The sequence below is a fragment of the Perna viridis genome, chromosome 3 (assembly GCF_037379345.1).
Source record: "Perna viridis isolate PV_CMFRI_1.1 ecotype Kerala chromosome 3, ASM3737934v1, whole genome shotgun sequence".
Lineage (NCBI taxonomy): Eukaryota > Metazoa > Mollusca > Bivalvia > Mytilida > Mytilidae > Perna > Perna viridis.
Genome location: NC_142447.1, coordinates 23,232,211 through 23,256,872, shown reverse-complemented (window position 1 = coordinate 23,256,872; position 24,662 = coordinate 23,232,211). Strand labels below are relative to the sequence as shown.

Below are 24,662 nucleotides of genomic sequence, written 5' to 3'. Positions count from 1 at the left end.
TGTTGTTCAGAAGATTGGCAGTTTTTGCACCGATTTTGATTACACTACACCGACATCATAAATTGCTGAAATTTTACTAAACTATTTATTTAATTGCTCACACTTTTGATTATTCATCGTACACAATATCATCGTTACCTAACGTTAAAAGGGAATCGATCACTTCGTTTCGCGAGGATTCCCTTTTGTATTACTGTTAATTTTGGAACTTATAGTCAATAATTGAAAAAAAAATCTTCCCACTTCGTAACGAAAACAACCTTAATTACTGATATGAACTGTAATACTTTATAAACTGATTTTATTTGCAATGTAAATGCGAATAGAATATCACGTTATACAATGAGCTATGGTACAAGGAAAAAGTATACACAAATCCGTATATATATGTAATACTCTTGCATTACATATCAACTGTGATAAAGTTCATACATTGAGGCTAAAGGAATGCTGCGGTGGACGGAAACTGATAGTTCTTATCACAGATGCACAGTTACTTACCAAATACCAATATTTCAAGGGAGGATGAGATGAGAGTAGAATGTAGAACATATTCTCCTAATATTATCTCTATCATAATACACGGACAAATATTGTTCTGTTTGTTTGTAAAATAATAAACCGTTAATTCTTCTCAAATTTATTTCAAACATAAAATATCGTGAACAGCAATACACAAGGAAAACAATGATATATACTATCAAATGTGCCCTATCAAAATGAATTGAAATCTTACACAAAATGTATACTAAATTAATTGAAATCTTACACAAAATGTATACTAAATTAATTGAAGTCTTACACTAAATGAATAGAATATGGTATACATTGAATAAGATCAGTCAAATATTGTTCAATAGTCTTAATGTACACCTTAAGTGTTATTTCTGACAAAACTGATAACAGGACATCTACTTTACGCTTCTATTTATACACAATACTGCAATTTGTTCTTTTCATGTCTTTTCTTCTGTTCAAATATGTATACATTGATCAAAAGAAATAAATTGCCATAACTGACAAGGCTAAGATAAGAATCAAATTTACAATGTATATAATCATTAAAACTACATCTGCTTTCTGCAAAGACTCCGAACCGTTTTTCTCCGATTTTCCTGAAAATAACAATAAGCGTTTGTACAAAAAATAGATACATTCTCACACACACTCAAACATATTCAAAATCATGAACGCCGACTGCCTGCTTGTAAGTCGATTACATGATTCATTTTGTCAAAACAAATTTTAAAATTGTAATATAAAAATTTAAATTCGTTTGTTGCTTATGCATCGCCACATTGTTATGTGCTACCAGCAGAAATATGTAAGACTTCCCTCTAAACATATTCTTTTCAAATTTTAATCTGTAGAACTGTATTTTACATTTGACCTACCAAGCAAATCATTGAGAAATCTGAATATAGCATTACTACACACTCCAAGTAATTTAAACATTTTAAGTACATTTTAAAATGAATACTTCAATACGAGAGACCGGTTGTGCCATGTACAAAAGACAAGTAGAGCTATGACTTCACATTTCCGGATTGATGCGAAACATTTTGCAGTTGTACCCTGACATTTCTCGGTTCCAAATTGGAACTGTGAAATGACAACTTGGAACTGCGAAATGCCAACTTGGAAATGAGAATGTCCACTTGGAAGTGAGAAATATCAAGTTGGAATTGAAGAATGACAAGGTAAAACTGAGTAATGCCTTTACATCAATCGGGAAATGTGAAAGAAGTCATAGCACTACCGGTCTTCCGTATTTCAGGGTAAGACATTTATTGCTGTCTTCTTTCTGACTTACAGCCATATATTGCCACAACTTGAAAGTTTGATTTTATCTGTGCGATCAAATTTCTATATATGGAGGAACATGAGTACATAATTTTTTTTAAAGAACGGTTTGTATAACTAACCTCTTCTTATATGTCGAAGTTCATAAAATGCTTCCCATAAAATCTGGCATGCAACCCATATACTGGAAATAATTACTCCAAATTTTGATTGCGTCTTTGGAATCAGCTTTATGTTAAAGGCAAGGAAAATGGCAACAGCTGCAAACCAAATTAAAGACCTTTATAATTTTGCATATTCATATGATTTCAGATGAGATATGTGGCTTTAAATTGGTAAATCAGTAACTGCTGTTATATTATTTTTTTTTAAGTTTATAACTTTATAGAGTGTTCTCTGTCTCTGCCCTTGTATCAAACGAAATTTGGTCACTGATTAAATTGTAACACTATATTGAAAAATCTAAATTTGATATAATGTTGAAACAATGGGGAAAAAACTGACCCAAATAAGACCTAAGTATCAAGAATAGAAGACAAACATTACACTAAATAAACAAAGAGAGGAAATTTCTACCTTCAAGCGTAAGATTTAACATGATTACATCTATGGTTATAATTCGAGATAATTCTATTGACACAATTTCATAAACAGGCTAACCACATCCAAAAATGTTTACCTGCCAAAATATGTGACAACTTTCCAAGTATCCAATGTCCCCAGTTAAAAAGTGGTCTAACTTTCGATGACGGTTTCGGCCTGAGTAGTCCGCTTATTATCTGCATTGAGGTTGTTGTCATAAGTGCAATTCCAAAATAGGCATGTAAACCAGCAACCTGCATTGTTAACAAATGTTTAAATGCTTGGAACCAGATAAGAGTTTATATATCATCGTGTCTTAAATGAAGAAAATTGATAAAAATTCGAGTAACTGACAATGAATGTTAAAAGAATCTTTTTGTCGTTAACAATAATAGTTAATTTAAAATAGCTATTTTTTTTAATTTAAACTATTTTCACAAAATCTTTCTTAATACACTTTGCATATGATAACGGTTTTTTTTTGTTTGAAATTTGGAAAATATTGTCGCAAGAAGTATAATGTATAGCACGAGCACGAATGCAATATATGTTTATACTTCGATAGATAGTTTCTTTAATTATTCATGTAATAATTCTTTCTCTGTATGGAAAGGAAATATAATTCAAATATTTATTTTTCGTTTCTGCTATCAAGACGTAATTGATAGAGCGTAATTTTGCATTAGCGCAATATGGGAATTAATTGTATAATTACACTTGGTGTCTCTTTGTAGTAAATATTACTTTGGGATACAATAAAATATATTTGAAAGTATAATAATTTCTTATTTACCAGTTCCAGTACATAACCAAATGATATTCTTTTTTACTTTTTATACTGATCATTAAAGTAAAGCAATTTGAATAATGTCCGAGAATTTCGAAAAGCTTGTCTGCAGCGGTTAATAAGAAAGGAAATGAACGTCTGCGGCTGCGTTTAGCTTGGCTCTCTGTACTTTTAATTGCATAATATTTGTCCTTTATTTGTTTTCCTTTGTATAAGTTTTGATTCTTTTTTGTGTTTTGTGATATGTTCTTTGTAAGTTATATAAATAATCATAAGTTTTGCCATTTATTTCTCTTTCGTTTGTTTCTTTGGCATTGCATATTCTTTGTCCTATACTGGCCAAATTTTGGCCAATCTATATATTAAATCATTGAGTGATCGTCTTTTTTGTGTTGGTGTTTCTTTACTACAGAAGTTCTATGGTCGTCATCATGAACTTGTGGATCGTTATGGTGTATCCATCTGCACCATTAAAACTGATTTTTTCAACGGGTCATAGTTTTCCTTTCCTCGTTTGTCTACCCCGGACTTTTTATGAGCAACTCGGCGGGTGTTTCTAGAAAAGCAGAGGACGCTTACCCTACCGGTGCACATGGTCCATGCTCCCAGTTTTTAGTGGAGTCCGAATTGCTCATTTGCTTTTGTTACTTTATATGTATAATTTTAGTTACTGTATGTTCTTTGTTGTGTATGTCTGTTTTCCATGTCGGGTCTTTGTCCCTGGATTACATTCTTTTGATTACCTCTATAACCTTGGTTCCCTTGATTACTCTTTCTTTATCGTTTGTATAAAAAGACTCCAATAATAATTGACACCAATTACCTTTGTAAATCCATCAACTTTCACAAAAATAATAACGAATGAGACAGCAGTACACAATGCTGCCAATATTGCACTAGTTCTGTGAAGCTGAATATGAAAACATTTAAATATGTAAATATTGTTATACAAAACGATGAACGCTTTTCAAAATATATTTTTACTTCAAATTTCGTTTATTATTATAACTAAATGAAAACTAAAATGAAGATGCTGGGCAAATGGACGCAAAAAAAAATAAACAATCACACAATAATAGTGACTAAAAAACCCACAATACAATCTAGGATATATTATATACTCGTAAGCTGGTTTGGGACACACAGACTCGTCTCTTCTACAAACGAGGAACTTTTGGGTATCATACAAATTCTTCACTCAAAAATGCAAAATTTGAAACAAAACATGACCTATCTCATCGTCATTACAATTTATAATTAGGAGCAGCTTGATGCATGTTTTTAACTTTTCCACTTAAAACATAAACCAAATCAAACAACATTAAGGTTTGACGACATTATTAGTTAGGTAATAATTTCACAAAAACATTCAAGACCCACATTTAGTGGTGATTTAAGCAATTTAATACCTGATATTAAAAACAAATCGCCAAGTTGTCATTAAAACGTTATTCAAAATAAACGCGTAGTATTATTTTGAATAATACAGAACGGAAACCTCGTCTCATAGGTTTAAGTCTAAATATGCAATACTTTATAACTATCAGTTGGAGTACAAAAACACATTTTCTCGTGAATTTAGAAGGAAATAATTATAATTGAAATTAGAATCGTAATTAATTCGCAACGAATGAAGGTAGACATTGTCCATTATTTACTGTTGTCCCATCATTTAGCCTAAAATACTAAAACGGGTCAGTGAAGTCCAATATTAACAGTAAAAATGTATTACCTGAAACCAAAGCTTAGCACCAATTAACGTCTTTTCCCCGAAACTAGATTTGAAATATCTTGCAACTGTTGTAGCCAAACCAGTAAACACTATCCATGCAATTAGCATCAACAGAGCTAGAAACGAACATAAAGAATATTCTAAAGCCTAAATACATATTTAGTATAGTATTCTCTGAAATCATGTGATAATGGAAGATATGATAAATGACGGGTAAAAACGAAATCACCGAACTGATCAATTCTAGGCAAAAGTCAAAAGAAAAAGTGAACAGAAGGCCCATATAACAAATGTCAATATCAGGGTAAAATTCTAAAAACTTTCATAGACTTGGTTTGCACGAAAAAACATTTTTATATACATTATTAAAAACATGATATTAAAGTATAAACATTGAAATGTGTTGTCAACTCAGGTATTGGGTGTTTAGAAACTTAACAGAATCGTATAAAAAATCAAATATAAGGTTTCTTTAGAAAAAAAAATAAAGAGTCTGTTATATGCCAGATGATTTTTGTCCAGCAAACTTCAAATTCCAACAAAAGCATATAAAGAAGCAGTCTTGTAAGAATCATGCAAATTCCGTAAAACGCGATATACCCCAAAAGAGCCTACACATTTTTATTACTGTAATTAAGTTGCTCTTTATGTCTATATCATGAAATGTATAATTATTCATTTCGATATGTCCCCTCTTAGTAGATCATTCACTATGGTATTTTACTGTGATTTATCTCTTAAATTTTTAATCCTACAGTAAATTTTATGCAATATTTATCTCACCTGACCATGGGTTATATGAAAGAATTTTTTAATGAAAATATCAACAATAAAAATATGTAGGCCTTCCGACCATGTATCACATTTTGCATTATTCTTAGCTGGGGTGCTACTTAAGTAAAAACTAAATTCGAATGCTTTGCTGTGAAGTCAATATAATAGCAAGGTGGGTCTATCAAACATACTGACCATGCACTTGTGTCACTTGTGGTAGAGCAGATCCCCTATAAATTAACGCGGATTTAAAGTTCACTTTTGAATCTGTAGTTACAGGCAATTCAACATGGTGTGATATAGCAGGAGATCCTACAAAGAAAATGAATATTTGAAGATTGAATGTATACATATAAGAGGCGGTTGATAGTTATTGCGTAAGTTCTTACCCAGTGCGCTGAACATCTTTTTGATATTTTTGCAGATTTACATAGAGATATCTATTTTAAACAAGCAAAACATTTCTAATGTGATGTGAACACCTCTTTTTATATCTTTATTGTATAAAAAATCAAATTAATGTTTGTATAAAATTTAAGGATTAAACATTATTTTTGTCGTGGGTCGTTATGCTGTATCCATCTGCGCCAGAGGATGTTCAACCCACCGGTGCACCTGGTCCATGCTTCAAGTTTTTAGTGGAGTTGGATAGCTCATTTACTTTTTTTCTTTGTACGTGTACATATTCTATGTTCGGTGTGTTTCATTTCTCTCTAGTCTCTATTCTTTGAATATATTCTTTTGATTTCCGCTCGAATGAATTTTAGTTCTTTTATTTACTCTCTAAAACGAAGTATTGTGCGTTTTTTTTTTTTCTCTTTTAAATAACAAAAACAAAAGTTCAATGACCATACATTTTCGTATTAAAGTATGAAAGAAAGTTAGGTGTGTTTTTGCTGTAAAGAATTTCAACTCACATAACAGACTGAAAATTTCCTACGTAAAATATTAACTCGAGATCAAGTGTAGTGAACTATGTTTTTTTTTTATTGAAATACTAAAACTTATCAGATCATCTATAAAAAAGTAAAGTTGAACTGGTCAATAAATGATAATATATTTAAATATTTGGGTTAAGCTTAAGACTACAATGTAACAACACGGGCACATATGATAACATTTGCAACCACCTAGCCAGTCCTAGTCACTGTCCATTCTATAAAAAAATATTGTTTACAGCTTTTTTATGTAATGTCATTTATAATGTATGACCGAAATGACGGATATCATTACAGAGTAATCAAGAGAACTAAGGTTATAGCGGTAATCAAAAGAATGGGACAAAGGCCAGACATGGAAAACAGACTTACACAACAAAGAAGATAAAATCAGACATACAAAGTAGCAAAACCAAATGAGCAACTCGGACTTCACTAAAAACTGGGAGCACGGACCAGGTGCACCGATAGGGTTAGCGTCCTCTGCTTTTCTAGAAACACCCGCCGAGTTGCAGAACATGGAATACGGTTGTTCAAAGAACCGTTGTACATCTCAGATCTTGATGAAATGTTTGGTAACCTTCTATTTGTGTGTAGTTTACTTTATTGCATGTCTTACTATCAGCTAAAGCTTTTTTAAGATGTGGTTTAAACCAAAGTATCCACATTGTATTTATGTAAAATGATTTTTCTCGATAAAAATTCCTAATCCTAACATCAATACCTATAATCATATCAACTTTCATTGAATTCGAGAGTAATAACATAAAAAATTAGCAAAACAAAAAACAACAAAAACAAAGAAACAAAAACGTATGAAAAAGCTTATTATTCCAACATATCTACTCATATTTAAAAAAAATGACCTCAAATAGATTGCATAATGCTGATCACTTTGACTTCGTGTCAAAATTTTGTTTAACTTAACGGCTTCTGTCTGACCCCATGTCTGTTCTATTTTAGTATTGGCGGCATCGTTTTACACAGATAAAAAATCCGAATATTAGTTTTAGTCAAAAATCGTAAGAACATTCCTATTAAGTTTGGTTCTAATTGTTCAAAAACTGTAAGAGGAGAAGATTTTTGAAAAAAAATAATATTGAAAATAGCGAAAAAAACATCCAGAAAGGGCAATTACTCCAATATGGCTTAACAGGTGTTTCTGTCCATGTTTGTTACAAGTAAATACTGAAATTTATCGGATTTAACTTGAACAAAAATATCTTTAATTATGATCTAGCTCACTTACATTCGCCTTTAAGAAAAAAATATATATCCATTCTTTCCACTCCTTACAATACCTCAAATACAAAGGATACCATCAGTGGGAACATGCGGACGTGAAATAAATTCAGACTTAATTGAACTGAATACTTTATCAATCACCTCCGAAAGTGTGATAGCCGCTTTATGATTTAGTATGTATCATTCCGATAGCATATTACTTCTCCTACCCAGAATGAACAAATTTCCAGAAAGCATGATCCATAATCATTAAGAAACAGAAAACCTTTTTTCCGATGATGTAGCAATTTGTATAATTTGTACGGTTAAACACTAGATATTGCAGAGGTGTTAAAACTATGAAAAGAGGACGAATTACTTTTGCGTAGGAGATTGGTAAAATAACAGTTATTAGTATCTTACCACGTTTTATCGGTCCCCATGCAACCATTACGTAATAGTCTCGGTCAAGATCGAAAGTCAATCGCTCGTCTGGATCAAACATATTAACGACACTCATGACCTTTGGTCTTGTGAACTCGCACTTCAGATATCCATCATGTTGAGCAACGATCATATCTTGTAAGTCGTCTTTCTGAAAAGGGAATCAGTGCAAAAATAATAAAGAAAATGTTTCGCTGCCTGACATAACAATAACTGCCAGCTTTGTTTTCAACACTGCTTTCAGCTCAACGCAGACTTGCCATCACATATGAGCATCTCGGTGGGAATTACTAGACAAGCATAGGCTGCTTACTCTCTTATTTGTGTCCGGGTTACTCATTTCTTCTTTGGTTATTTGTGTACTCTTTTTTGTAATTTTTTGTTGTCTGTTTTGTGGTCAAGTCTTTGTCTCCAGATCAAATAATTTCATTTATATTTTGGGGGTTCTAATCAAGGTCTCTTTGATTTTGCTAAGAATTTTAGAAGTTTTGTTTAATTCACTTAAATTGACGAAGAGCATTAAAAATATTAATAACATACATGAAACCAATACCTTAAACACAGCCAAAGCCTTCGTTCCTCTTCCCGCCAAAACAAAAAACAACAAACAGAACAACAACAAAGAGATACATTATAAAAGATCAAGTCATCAAGTGATGAAAGAAACAAAGAAAAAAAAGAAGATATTTGAAACAAAACATAACACAACAGCACTTGATGCGTCCACTTGTAGTTCGTCCTTGGCCACTTCTTAACCCTAAAACAGTACTCCACCACCAGATAAATCGGTTCAAATACATTTTATGGAAGGTATAGAAGGTACAGGACATCATTGACTAATCAAGTTTCATTTATATTATAGGAAGCGTTTTCCAATCAGTTATTGTGCGAACAGTAAAAATCCACTCCTTTTTTAATGAAATCCTTTAACTTGAAGAAAAAGAAAATATACAAAAGTAAAAAGGAAGCTTACATGAAAAGAAATAAACAATTTGTAAAAGATACATAAATTGCGTTTGACGTGGTTGAAAACACGAAATCGCCTCAATTCTTTGTATGAATAAAGTATCATAACTCTAAAATCATTGAATCAAAATTTTTAAAAAATCAATTTAACAGAATAAATATCTTAAGTTATAAGAAAGTTGGTGGGAGTTTGTACTTTGGTTACTGTACGAAATGTGAACAACGGATAGACGAATGGGTGGACAACGCTATAATTTATCCTGCAAAGGACGCATTTTGTGCCAATATTGCATGTCCAATATTGGAAATCGATATTGGGCAGTTATATTTAGAATAACGTGGGAACTACTTTTTGCCTTGGAAACTGTAAACAATATGGCGGACTCCGTGTCGATGTCGCTGAGAATATCTGTCATACATTTTGTACGTTTTTTGCCTGTAATATTTCTCCTCATTTGAAATAAATATTTTGAATATTGTAATCGTGACTTGTTTTTATTTGATGACTGTTGTATAAATAAATGACGCCTGAGTAATTTTGTAACCCTATGCTGGTCTATCCCTCTCGTCCCACATTCCACTGCAGACGACCGGTAGTCATCCACAAATGTCTTCCGACAGTGAAACAGAGCCTGTATTGCAATTTAACATTGACTCGTCGCCGACGTTGAACATGAAGAATCTTAATGTTTACATGCATCCGGCGCCGAATTCCATGCATGAATGCCTTGTTTCGTGACGTCATGATATAGTAAAAGCGTTTGATAAGACTTGTTGACATTTTTATCCAAGTGTGAAACAGTTACCTTTTTTCATTTATATTATTGTGATATGTGGTTTTCACGATATAAAGTTCAAAATAAATCATCAATTTATGAACTCATTACAGAATTTCTTCAGAAAAGACATAACTCAGCCCTGCAACCGTATTATATAAGAATCATTTTTCGGCTTGGAATTGCACAGAAAGTATTTTTCAAAATACTTTTAAAGTCATTTACATTTATAAAAAAAATATTGAGGTTACAAATACAGAAAGCATGTTCTTCCGAATGTATTATTTTAAAATGAATTGGCAGACTCGCACGGATTTGCATAGCCATACTGTCGCTAAGATATTACTTTGCGCTGCGTCGTTAGAGGCTCAATAGGGTACTTTTGGTTAACCACGTAAAATTGCAATTTTACATAGAATAGACTACAACCAATATTTGTTTTTATTTGCAGGATAAACACAATACACAACCAGTGTCCTAGCATATCGGAAGTATGGGTTACTTGGCGCGAAACGGGGGTAAAGCCTCGCAAAACCCCCATTCCTTAGCTTCATACCCATATCTCCAATATGCTAGGACACTAACCCCCACTTCTAAGCCTCATACCCATATTTCCGATATGCTAGGACACTGAATATGTATTGCATATATACGCTGTAACACATGAAATGATAGCGTAAAAATGTCAGAATTTTATAGAGATACAAAGGTTACGCTCTTAAGATTCAAATAAGATTATTTCTATAACTACGTTGTAATTGAATACATTTATGACTTGATTGAGGACGGAAATGTCAAACGATTCTATAAAGAATATCCATCAATTAACCGTATTCTACTTCATACTATTGTATATTCTTTCTTTATTGATTTAACGACATACCTTATACTGTCTATAATTAAACAATTTTGGATTATACCCATGTTGTACTGTATATTCTCCATCTTTAACTGTGCATGAAATTGTATGGTCTGTTCCCTGAAAATAAGAGACACACTACAATTAATCATGAACTTAATTATCATTGTTATATCTATAGCTAGTTTAACACATCTTCAGTGTTGTACGTGATTGTATCGTATTATGTTCGTTCATTGTGTATGTAGATCATATCCTATTTTCATGAACTTGGATTTTGATGTATCTAAACTGCCACAAGACCATGTGTCAATAGTAGCATTATTTTCAAGACATCATCTGATAAGGAATGGAACATAGGAATGGAACATGTTTTCTCTGCTTTGTTTCTCAAAAGGGAGAGGTTGTTACGTCATTATAATTGTCGTGTTATATCATATGTTTTTGCTGTTGTATAAAAACTTCATTTTAGGCAAGAATACCAACCATCCACCTGTCTTCAGAAAATCCAACTGAAACATAACCTTCTACTTGCTTGGCAAATATCTGAAACCTTGTTCTATTCCCTTCATCTCTATAAGTGACTCCGACGTCACAGTTCCAGTCTGTACAATAAGCAGGGTAAAGGAAACAGCCGTGTGTTTGCCCACAACCGTCAAACTGTATCTGCACACCCACTGAACTACTGACCTTTTGAAGATGCATAATGTTATACTTATTATCCAGTTTGCCTTGTGATTGCATGCGATTATATTATTTGGGTACTTCTGATTAATGATTCTCGTTTTGTCAACTAAGAAGTTTAGTTTGCATAAGGATATCTGTACCCTCAGGTTCAGACAAACATATCCAATGTTTGTGTTATGGTTTGTTAATGAGGGGTAAAATTTAGGTCAACGTATTAATACGCCTATTCAGTCCTTTATTCTTTTAAGGTAATGCTACTTCAAATTCATTTGAAATTAAAATTTAAAAACATGAAGATAAAAATGTTTAATGATGGCTCTATGAAATACTCAGTCATCCTTTTACTAATCGTATCATGTAAAAAAATATGTCAAGTCAAGTCCGTCATAGACAAACGAGGAAATGAAAAACTATGACCCGCTGAATAAATCAGTTTTCATGGTGCAGATTGATACACCATAACGATTCACGAGTTCATGATGACGACCATAAAACTTCTGTAGTGATGCCTTTAATCTTGTAGCAACATAACTCTGTATTAGAAGCCTATTTGTTAGAGTTCTAGCGCGATACAAAATGTCTGCATAGTTTCGGCAAGCTCTGGCATAACGTATGAGTTGTGATATGAACAATTCATACGCAGGTGCTGAAGGGATGTTGCCACAGAGGAAAGGAAAGTTGACAATTCTGAATGAAAAGTCATCACGTTTTTCCTCAAGTTTGGTCAATAGTGTTCCTTTACCATTTCTAAGTGTAGGTCAAGATATGATGCCGACTACAGTGTCTGTAGTATCCTTTATCTCAAGTTCTTTGGGGTAGATGCGTTGTATCAAATCCCCGAAATTAGGATTATTTAAAGATAATGCGTCATCTACATAGCGGAAACTGAGATTAAAAGATATTCTTTTGTTCGGATCAGATCAGCTATAAAGTCAGCCTCATAAGAGTGAAGGAATAGGTCAGCAAGTGAAGAAGCACAATATTACGTATTGATTTCATTATTACGCTATTCATTGTCTTTTTTTTTTTTTTTTTTTTAGTTAATTTTGGAAGAATAGCTGGTCACACTCTGATGGGCACTCAAATTGTAACAAATATATTTAGATACAACAAGTCTTCAATTGTTTCCATTAGATATGGCAATTTATATTTATTAAGATTTATACACACGAAATATAGAGTCGCTGATCTTTTATAATTACTACAGCTTAATGAATACATGTCTCATTCTCTAGGAGTTGCGGAGTTCTTTTTTTAAGTCATGTAGTTGATAGATGACTACTGCATACTTATAATCATAGAAAATCATATCTTTATTTATCATTTTAGTTTGTCTATTTTGTACTTTTTAGTAATCAGATTATATTAAATGATTGATATCTTGGATTACATTCTAATATATGCTGCTACAACGTACCTTTCAAAGATGCGTAAATAGAGATCGGTCACTTATGATGTTTACCGTTTCTTCTGTAGTGATACAATGTATTATAATGTATGCTTTGGTTCGTAATATTCACAATTTCATTGCCTTATTTACCTGTGGAACTGGAGTATGTGGAACGTCAATTGAAGAAGGCAAAAGATTCTTTATGTTAATCCAGAAGTTGCTGAAGTTTTCGACAATTGAGGTACTAGAAAATAAACACAATTCGTAAGCAACAATACTCATAGATGCAATTCTGTTATAGTTAAAATATAAGCAAACTTCTAGCAAAAGCAACGTAATCTATATGTTTCCGGTATTAGAAAAAAAAACTTAGATGTAACTAATTGACCATGATAGCTTATGTAGAATACCTGTTTTCCGTGTAAGTTCAAGTTGTCAGTGCCGTTGTATTACCAAACCATCTTTTTCCAAATTCATAATCGGAAATAGTACTAAAATCTCGAAAAATAATTTGAAAACAAGTGATTTATGAATTTAGCTATCGTTAAGCCAAAAACAGATAAATGCTACTTGTACACTGGAAAGTATATGCAAAATTTGCAAAATGAAATATTCAGTGTTCCTTCGACTGAAAAGCATTAAACTAAAACAAAACATGTTTATATACTCACAACATGGTGAGATTGCCTTCATTTACGTCTGGTGCCCTCCATGTAACATTAACTTCATTTACAACGTCACTATTATAATGGCCAATCATATTCTAGATATAATATAGAAACGTCAACGCTTATGACATTTTCACAATAAAAACAATTTGACAGTTACAGTTTTGATACTAAGGACGGAAGAACTTAAAAATATATATTTAGATACATCAGGTATTCCATTGTTTCCATTAGATATGACAATTTATATGCATGAAGGTTTATACACAAGAAATATACAGTCGCTGGTCTTTTATGATTATTACGGCTTAATGAATTCATGTTTCATTCTCTAGGAGTTGCGGAGTTCTTTTTTGAAGTAATGTAGTTGATAGTTAACTACTTTATACTTATGTATTTACAAGGATCCTATGAGTACTTATTTCAACCTTCTTCAATCACACAGGAAATTGAAACAAAACATTTCTACTATTCTGTAGAAACTATTTCTGCTGATCTTCCCAGTGTTCTTAAAGTAGTTTTTGGTTAATCATAAGTGATATATCGTCAATTTTGTCTTATCTAATATTTTCTAACAATTACTATTAAAAACTCTTACGTACTCTTTTACCGTCAATGCAGTCTAAGGCTTTCACTTTTTCCGCAGGGAATTCTACGAACTCTCCAAAAAATTCTTCAGTATCGCCTTTATTTCTATGAAAAGCAATTTGAATGCCCATCAGAGTGTGACCAGCTATTCCTCGAACGTTAACTGAAAAAAAAGAGAATGAATAGCGTAATAATAAAATCAATATAAACATGTTCTATAATTTTTTTACAATTTTGTTTTATTATGGCTTAGACACCGAATGTTTGTGAGCTCTCGAACACTCATTTTCACTACGGATGACACCAAATAATCTCCCCTAATCCACATTTTATTGATTATTTGTACGGTAAATTACTTTACCCTTTAAAATTTATTTTTCTGCAAGACAACCGCTGAGTACGAAATCATGAATAAAATATGTCTTTAGTATATAGATGGTTTGACGTACGTCATTTCAAAACAATCATTTCATATCAAGCCAAGCCATATTTGCCATATTGGGTAAGAACCATTTGATCTAAAACACATTATTTCTTGAAAGAATATAACTAGATTAAAGACCAAAATTCTTACGTCGTCCTAAAAACGATTCACTGAATTAAAAAGTGTGATAATGGGGATTTTCTTCAGCTCTAAAGGTTTCGACAGGCGACATACGTAATTTATCATTGCACAAAAATAAATTGACTAATATTTTTTCATTTGTTACCAAATAAGTCAGTACTTCAATTAGAATAATTTAGTGACGAGGAATGTACAGGGGACGAACCATCATTGCTAACTAACAGAACACGATAAAAAAAATAAGCACATTGGACGTTATCAGTGAAGGGCTGATAATAAGGCAATATTTGAAAAGCCATGTCTTATAATTTACTCATCACGCATTTCAATATTATGTCAATTATGTCATTATGGGTCACAAAAGGACTCCGAAATATTATTTTCTCTTCTAAAATATTACTCACCTTGGACAGATAACACTAATAAAAAAGCTTTCATAGTATTTGCACTGAAGTATATAATGAGCTAGGAGAACGAACTACATCTAAACTGAACTCAAAAACACCTGAAGTATGAAAACATCACTACTTCTTTTAAGACATCCGTTGTGGAGCTCATTGGAAGGTAAAGAATATATATATAGATTGGGCTTTTATACTGAAAACGGACACTAAATATCGGTTAGTATCCATTTTCCAGACTGTATTGGTGTAGTGGTCGCAGCTTTTAGCACAGTGGGTCGTTAGATAAAAACTCCATACACCTGATTAACTTGGATATTATTCAATATAGGATAGGATAGTTGTTTATTTTGCGGAGATTTTAAGTTTTCCCCATTTGTCAAAAATGAATGACATGTTAAAAGACGAACTTCTGCTTGTCTGAAGTGTCTTTAATATCCAGCTGCTTTTGGTGTCCTGTCATTGTCTTTTTACAAACACATGAGCAGTTTGATTTTCATGTCATTTCCGATAGACTTGAAATTCAGAAGCTATCAAAACAAAAACAAACAAACAAACAAACAAACAAACAAACAATCTTGACATGTATTTATCGTACAAGAATCAACAAAGTTTCGGTTGACACTATTATCCAAGCGGTACTTTTGAATGTTGGCAAAAGATCATTGCAAAGCTCACCTGGTCCATGCTCCCAGTTTTAGTGGAGTCAGAGTTGCTCAGTTGCTTTTGTTACTTTGTATGTATGATTTTAGTTACTTCATGTTCTTTGCTATATATGTCTGTTTTCCATGTCTGGTCTGTGTCCTGGATTACATTTTTTGGATTACCGCTATAACCTTGGTTCCCTTGATTACTCTTTGGCTAATGAGTTCTTGGCAATATATTGAAGCAATATGTTTGGTTAAAATTTTTCATCGTATTTATGTCTCTTTTTTCACAGAATTTTTAATTGAGGATGAATTCAGCCAAATTTAGGCAAACAAACTGCTTTAGCAATGAAATTATTTAAATACCGTGTGGCGGTTTATTTTGGCGGATGTAAAATATGGCGATTTTGAGGTAAAAGGTATACGGTGTTTGTTATCTTGAGGACGCTTCGTGATAAACTTTGTAAGTCCGGGATAAAATATGGCAAAATTTATTTTGGGGTATTAGAAAGACCGCTAAAATACTCCAAAATAAGAATCTAAAATCAAAAGATGGCTCAAAAGTGAACATATAAAACAAAATAAATTTAAAGTACATGTAATATGAACTCCCACAAAAAAACCGGGAGTGACATTATGTGCTCCTGATATGTACCTAATACATTCAAATTGTTCATTCAATGTCCTCTGAAGCTCTATGTAGTAATATTTCAAATGAAATGTTTTGTGAAGATAACAACATTTTGATTCTGGAATACTTTCATAATAAAAACAGATGGATACAGTCAAATATATTACTTACTATGAATATTCTGCTCGGGAGCGTAATTTGCTTCTTTGATAATGATGACGTATGGTGGGTCTGTAAACTGTGCATCTTGCCCTTTGTGTTTAGGGAAAAATGTCAAACATGTACTAAGGGGAGGGCCAGCTGAATATCCAGTTACTGTAAATCAAAATTAGCAATATTACCCAGATATATATATATATATATATATATATATATATATATATATATATATATATATATATATATATATATATATATATATATTCTTTTGTTTCTTACAAATTACCCGTGTTTAAAAAACTTTTATTCTGAAAAACGACAAACATTAAGCAACAGTCCATTTTAATTCCGGCACTGGCAATGGTAAAGTGATTCATGGTGTAAAAAATATCAAACAAACGATGCTTTTTCAATCTACATAGAATTTCACATAACGATAATCTTTTCTGCATTCAGATCTGTACTTTTTAGACAATCATTTATTTATCTCCCACTAAAATGTACCAAATGAAACTAAATTAAGAACGACAACTCTTTCAAAGTGCAAATTTCATGTACAATCTTTATAATTTCATATCTAAAAAGCGCAATGACCAAATAAAACACTAAGCCTTATTATGAGATAAGTAACTGTTTCTGAACAAGAAAAACTGAGTTGGGTTTTTGACATGGATAAATCACCTCCTGTCTTATTTTCGGAAAATATGCTGCTTAGTAAAAGCAACATGAACAAGATACAAAACATATTTTGTTGGTAATAGATAAAAAAAGTTTTTTTGTGTGCATTACTTTTTCGAGGATATTTCATAAAGGCTTGATGTATCTGCAAAGAGTCAAAGCACATTTACAAAAAAATACATACGTCCCTAATACATAAAGATGTATTTAATTAAGTTACTCAGTTAAGTATTTAATTAATGGAAGAGGATTAAAGTATAATAAAAAAAAAATACGTAAAAGTCATTTCTGTACTTAAGATAAAAAAAAAATAATGCAAAAATGGTCACTTAATCTTTGTTCCCTTTGTGGCAACATCTAAATCTGCTGTTTTGCCTAAACGAGGACGAGGTATATTGAACATAACTTTAATTAATAGTTAAATGAACCCTAAATTTGATGTCTTATTTGGGTTTATAATGAATAATTTTCTTCCTCAATCGAATCTGAACAATGTGAAAGACAGCCAAACCTTACTGAGATATAATTGCTCACAATTTATGTGCATATGGTCTGTAGTTTTATTTTTAAAAATGCAATTATTTAAATAAGTAATCACATCGCATTGCAAACTGAGACAAGAATGTTAATTTTACAAGCTAATTTTTTTCTTCAATAAACAGTTTTCACTTCGCCGTCATGTTAAAGATTTCCAAATACATCTTGCTGTGATCATTTTAATGTCATATTGAAATAATTGCAATACAAATATTGCAAGAAGCAATATAATGTACACATAAATAAACCATCACAATATTTTGACTTTTAAATAAAGTAAATAATAATAGACAGAGGGCCTATAGCAACGGTACCTGAGTCAATGCTTGTTGATTTTTCACAATAGGACACCAGTATAGGACAGAAGTATTTTATCATTCATCTATACAAGTATTGTGATAAAAAAATAAGATAAACATGCATTTATTTATATTGGTACATAATTGTATTTTCAATTGAAATACACGCCTAGCTTTATCTATATCTGAAATATTGTTAACTTCCATGGCCTTGAGTATATAAATGTGCACTGTAAATGCGAATAAAAATGTCTTTTTTAAGCTTCTATTAAAAAAAACCATTTTTTTTTTTTTTTTGGTTTCGAACTTTAGGCTGACAACCAGGGAAAAGTCAGACATTATCTGAATAGATATCGGAAAGCTCATTTAACCGGATTTGTATCATATATTATTTACCAAAATATTCAGTATTGCAAAATCAAAAGCTTAAAAGATTGAGGCAACATTTCTTATACTGCACTTGGTCGAACTTTTTGGTGCTGGATTTGTATACCCATTTCTATATTTTTAGTTTTGAGTACTTTTTGTACACATTTGTTTCTGCATGAAGATTTCATATGTATTTTGTTCTCATGCTGCAAATACCTAATTGTTTCTTGAAAAACCTGTACAGCATACACAAATTTTCATTTTCATTGTTAATAAAAATGGTATTTTCATATTTACCAATCATGGTGAATTGACAACTGGTAAATATAGAATATTACAGTAAGTAAATATTTTTATATTAATTGCATGCATGATAGCCTTGTCGGCGACATTGATTCCAGAAGTTTTAAACTACAAATATAAAAAAAACTATAGAAAGAGCCTCGTCACATATGAATAATGAAAACTGAACAATTTTCCTAAGTACTGAACTGCTGAGTTATGTCAACGACCCAAAAAATAAATTTTAAAAAAATATATCTTATGACTTGAGATGTCATGCCGTTCATGTTTTATGTTCATATAATTAAGATTTGCACTGATAATCTTGGCATACATTCTAAATCTGACGGAGATAAAACTTGGTATTTCATAAAATTATGTCAACGACGTCATTAAAATAAAAGTTACCCAATAGAAACAAAATCATATAAAAGATGTAATACATTTTGATGTTTTATGTTTAAATAGTTTGAATTATGATTTGCACTGCTACAATGGTTGAATTGAATTAATGGAAATTAACGACTTTATCCTGATTTAGCTATAATACGTTATTATATACTTGTTATGCACAATGAAAGCGGTCAAAAAGTTTCATATCTTTTAACGTTTCAAATATTTTCTTATTTACTGATATAATTAACACTAGTTCCTTTTTTATTATAATGAAATTCAACAAATAAAACTTCTGACGGGAGGATTAGAAAAAAAAAACATATTGTCGAACAGAAATTCAAACATTTTAACAACTGCGGACTTGAAGTACTATTTATCAGTATGATTTTGTTAAGGTAAGGTCTTTTCTATGCCTTGTGCTAAATAAGCATTTCTTTGATTCCCTGGTTTGTATAATAATAATGATTCAATATATGTCCTTTTTAATATTGCCCTTGTTATCTGCATAATATCTTGACATCGGCCCCGAGGGGCATTGACATATCAATCGAAGCCATCTGTTTATCTCATATTATTATACCAGTAATGGATCATTAACCAATTTTTCTTTTCTTTTTAAAAAGTATGTGGTCTATTCTGTTGATTCTGTATGTTTTAGTGCATTTGACTTTTTTGGTGTTTACAGCAAAACAGCTCTCAATTATGACAACAGCAGTTGATTGTGCATCGGCAATTAATCGTTTTTGCATGGTATTTTTAATCCTATGCTGGGGCCGTTATCCGCTATTTCAACTTGACAATGTTACGTCACTATCGCTCGGGGTAAAACAGCCAGCCCATGGTAAAAAAAATCCGGGATTCATTTCTTTATTGACAGAAAGTTAGAGTGTATCTTGTCTTCTTTTCATCCAACTCCTAATTTAATTTATCAACCTAATAAGCGTAACGAAATATGAACTACTTTATTAAAAAGATCAAAGCAACATGTGGTTTGCCTTTATCCTAAGGTTCTTATTACCTTTCTTAAATATGCCAAGTCAACTAGACCTTTGGTATTGATTTCAAGAATAGCTACTCAAAAATAAAGGAATTCTGCAAAGAAAATCGAGATGCATTGTTTACTGCAATGGACTTAGGTAGGTTATTCCGTAAGATTTCTGTACACAAACACTTAGATCAAAGTTTTTTTTTTGTTTTTGTTTTTGCTCTATATGAAAGAAGAAAGGTTTATTTTCTATAAAATGAAATAAGTCCTTGACCTATGATTTATATGATTAACTAGGCTAGAAACTCCAAGACCACAAACATATATCCTACTTTATAATTTTGTTTAAAATGATTGTCAAACTTGACACATAGTTATAAAGGCACAGCAAAAAATTACTGGGTGTTATGTAACTTGTTAGTGTTAATCAGTATGAAACCATTCATCAGAAGAGCAACATAGTAGATAAAATTCAAAACAAGGAGACTGACATATAGATTCTTGCTTAGCAAGCCGTTGTGGAATGACGAAAACCTAATAATGTCTAGAGTACATCATCAATAAAAAATTCACTGATTAATGAAAAATCTGTGAGAATATATTGATTCAGTGGAAGTAGGAATTCGTAAAGAACAGTTTAAATTGTGTCTTCAGTCTACCTTACGACATGCATTCAACTAAAGTCAATATACAAAAATAAAGTATTGTTCATTTTGCATCAACACTATATATAGTGCATGTAGAGGTTAAAAAATGGTATAAGTATGGTAAATAGATATAGTAAAGTAATGACATGGTTAAGGTCTTTCTGTTGAATTTCTGTGGCACGGAACAAAACTCTACTTGTAACTTGTCAGTTAACTTCCATTGAAAAAAAACAATTTTGTCAGACTTTTTATAGGAGTACTTGCATTGTTAAGCATGAACCTAGGTACAGAGAGGTTTAAACGATATCCTCATGCACTTTATTAGGGAACCATAAAAATCATGAACTTGATTTGTCAGACTAATACATCTTTAATACTCAACTGTACACAATTCGAATGGAAAAAATCGAAATTTCTTATTTTTATTGTTTAGAATAAAGAACTAGTCAATCGGTTTGGACGAATAAGACCAATGTCTAAACAAATAAATGAATGATAGTATTATCATTGACCGTTCATCATAAGCAAAACATATAGATAAAACGGTCATAAATATTTAAATTTTTCACACATGACAGTATCAAAAGTATAATTATCATAAAGAAACAAGGAAGCGAACAGTATATTTATATTGATGGAAACGTTACTTGACATGAAATAGGAATAAATTATATACAATTTATATGTAAGGACATAGATACGTTTTTATTACTGATGTTGTACCTACATAGGATATGTGAAATTACTGGCGCATGATAAAAAAACAAGGGAAGAGAGTAATTGTACTATCTTATTAAAACAAGGATACATTCTTTCTTGCAGGGGAATCTACATAGATAACTCAAACCATACCTAAAACACTGTACTGCAGTATATACATTTGATGTAAGATTTGATTTCAAATCATATATTAAGTATTTTTTTTTTTTTTTTGATATTTTAGTGTATTACATTGTTTACTAATAAATTTTGAAATAAATGAATATAAAAGCGCAGCCAAGTTCGCAATTTTGCAAACATGTCCGAAGTTAAAATGTTGTCAGTAATAATGTCACAATGCTGTTTTAGTTCACCGTCATTACGTTTGGCTTATTTTTCATCCCGATGTCGTTGCGAATCGACAGGGGCGTAGCTAGGCCTTTTTTTAGGCAAAATTACGGCGAGGGGTCTTGGGGGGGGGGGAGTCGCTCAAGGCCCCCAGTGAGTCATTGCATAAAACCTTTATTTCATCTTTAAAATGTGTGTTTTTATTTTTGTTACTTTTTTCGAAAGTACGCAACTGCGTATTTGCGTATAGGCAGCTACGCCCCTGATCGGCATGTACTTTGTTTATAAAACATAATATAAACTATGCAAAGTTCATCAGAAAGCTTCGTGTAGTAGTTGTTATATATTAAGTGCAATTTAAAATATAACATAACGGGCAGTTTTAATCTTCAGTTCATTTACAATTTACAACAAATCTTTTCATGGATGGAAAATTAAGACGCAGCATTATTGCAATTTTATACATTTTTAAGACTTGATAAAGTTATGGAAGCGCCTCATAAGAAATAAATCCTGCTAAACATATGTAAATACAAACAAATTTAAATGTGTAAATCGATCAAAAAATAGCATACCTGAACCGAATTGGTACCAATAATTCCACAGAAAAATATATACAATCAATCTATACATCCCGTGATTTAGCACAGTGTTTAATGTGTATTTTATTTTGGCCGTCGGCTATAAATACAAAACACTACATATATAAGTAGTGTAGTTGGAAATATGCGTGTGCAGCATCAACAGTAATAATTGTAGTCAGTTCTCACACTTACAAAGATTTATTGGGTCAAGTGAACAGGCACTGATAGCGATGTCAATATTTATGTGCTCAGACTTAAATGCAACATGCTACATAATATAATCTGATGGATCATTCTGAGCAAATAACTCAGATGTAAGACAGTTATCAATAATTCAGTGGTTTTTTTTTGTTGTTGTTGTTGTTGTTCTCTTAATTTGTATATTATATAAAAAGATCATATGTACATATATTATGTAATGTTTTATTTTTATTTATTTACCTTTTTTCAGTATCATAGTTTAAAGTCCAAACTTTAACATTTAGGATACAAATTAATGTCAAGACTGCATAATTCAAATAAAAAAAAATACCAAAAATTACTGAAAGCGTTTTGATATGAATTTTGAAAGGGTACTCATAACGAATTTCATATGAATATGTTAATTCCAAATTTAACCTCATTGAACTGTTGTTGATAGGTGGCACACAATCAGAAACAATAAGAGTGGTTTCAAGACGTATATTGATGTTCATGGACTTAAGCAAATGAAAATACAGTTACTAGCACATTTGAAAAGTATTCAGTTTGTTTTTGTGATGCTTAAGTTTTATAATTTTATTTGCCAGATTTAAATTCTTTTAATCTCTTCATAATTTGGTTCCATTTCAATGCACGAATGAGTAAACAAGAACCACATTATTCTGTTTCCGTCACAAATGCGTAGTTAACCCCAACAATAAACAAAAACAAAAAACAAAACACAAAAAAAAACAAAGCAAAACAAAGTAAAACAAAACAAAAAATGGTACATGTTATATATATTTTTAATTGAAGTTTAATTTGCTCTCTCTTTTTGACATTGGCCTGGATCATGTTTTGCAGGATTCGTCCCATAAATGAAGCTGTTATTTGTCCGTAGTTTTTTCGTTGCAACCGGTAAAAAATAACTTGCTTTTGTAACTTGAATGGTTTTTAAAATCAAACAGAAAAAACATAGTAATTTGCTTTTCAACAAGCATGATCTAAATTAAATGTTTGGAATAAGAAATACCAAAAGGAACATCTTTTCAACTATGATGTATGATTATAGAAAAAAAACAGATTTTGATAGCCCAAGATGATTGATAAGGTGTTAAAGGTGAAGGTTTTCGGTTGAAAAATAAATCATAGGAATAACACATCTTATGTAGCATTCATAAATTATTGCCAATGTATTTATCGTTGTTCAACTAACTAAAACACATTGGATATTCCAAATCTGACAACTACAAAACTGACTTAACATAATTTTTTTCTAGTTTTTAATGTGTGTAACGGATCAAATTTTATAACCATATTGTTTTCTTGTAAAAAAAATGTAAATGTTTTAGTTTAAAAAGTGACTTTATAAGAAAAGTCTGGAAAGACTGACAAAGTTCCTTGAAATATAAATTTGGGTTAAACAAATGCGATACAACTACTTTTTATATTGTTAAGGAATCCGAAAAGTCTCAGTTCGTAAATGTAAGAAAACTGGACGTGCTTCCCAAAATCTAAATAAACCAATGTCAAATATATTCACACCTTTGGGTGATCATTGGTAATAACACACACAAGACGAATGAATAATATTGAAATTTATAAATTACAGATACAGGGGGTAGATGAAAGATTCGGTCTATGGGAGAGAACTGTGAAATATCAGGACTCAAATTTGGCGATCTTTTTTTTTTTCGCGATTTCGCGATTCCCCGAACCTCGCGAATATAGCGAAAATTAGAACCTCGCCAAAATTTCCCTCTATACGGTATTTTAAGCTTTCTGTTTTCATAATATCAATGTAGCTGTGTCCAGCATATAACTATGTCCTTCATATAAATCTGTCCTGTCATGCAAACAATGAGTGTGTGTTTTGCGGAAAAAGAACGCTGGTGTTACGACCACGTTACGACATAATTATATATAAAATCGTTTTGATCCTTCGATAGTACCGCTAGTTGGATTTTAAAACGTAACAGTACGTGTTCCTAAGTTTTTTACTCAAATAATGAGCTATATGTCCACTTTGGCTCCATC

At 31.5% G+C, this 24,662-nt stretch overlaps 1 protein-coding gene across 2 annotated transcripts in view; it reads right to left on the bottom strand.

Annotated features, from left to right (window-relative positions):
* Positions 1-628: 628 nt before the first annotated feature.
* Positions 629-24,662, bottom strand: part of LOC148621497 (ferric reductase 1-like) — a 29,697-nt gene continuing 5,663 nt past the window's right edge. Inside the window, exons 1-14 of one of the 2 annotated variants that reach the window (XM_088575953.1) lie at positions 22,437-22,686; positions 16,634-16,777; positions 14,233-14,381; positions 13,634-13,725; positions 13,113-13,206; positions 11,372-11,575; positions 10,910-11,005; positions 8,264-8,435; positions 5,874-5,990; positions 4,905-5,020; positions 3,996-4,082; positions 2,483-2,639; positions 1,926-2,063; positions 629-1,115 (exon numbers count right to left, since the gene is read on the bottom strand). In XM_088575953.1, the coding sequence (XP_088432079.1) occupies positions 994-1,115; positions 1,926-2,063; positions 2,483-2,639; positions 3,996-4,082; positions 4,905-5,020; positions 5,874-5,990; positions 8,264-8,435; positions 10,910-11,005; positions 11,372-11,575; positions 13,113-13,206; positions 13,634-13,725; positions 14,233-14,381; positions 16,634-16,777; positions 22,437-22,494 (1,746 nt within the window). In that variant the 5' untranslated portion in view covers positions 22,495-22,686 and the 3' untranslated portion in view covers positions 629-993. Of the gene's footprint in view, positions 1,116-1,925; positions 2,064-2,482; positions 2,640-3,995; positions 4,083-4,904; positions 5,021-5,873; positions 5,991-8,263; positions 8,436-10,909; positions 11,006-11,371; positions 11,576-13,112; positions 13,207-13,633; positions 13,726-14,232; positions 14,382-16,633; positions 16,778-22,436; positions 22,687-24,662 lie in introns of those variants that run through there. The other variant, XM_088575954.1, reaches the window with a different exon arrangement.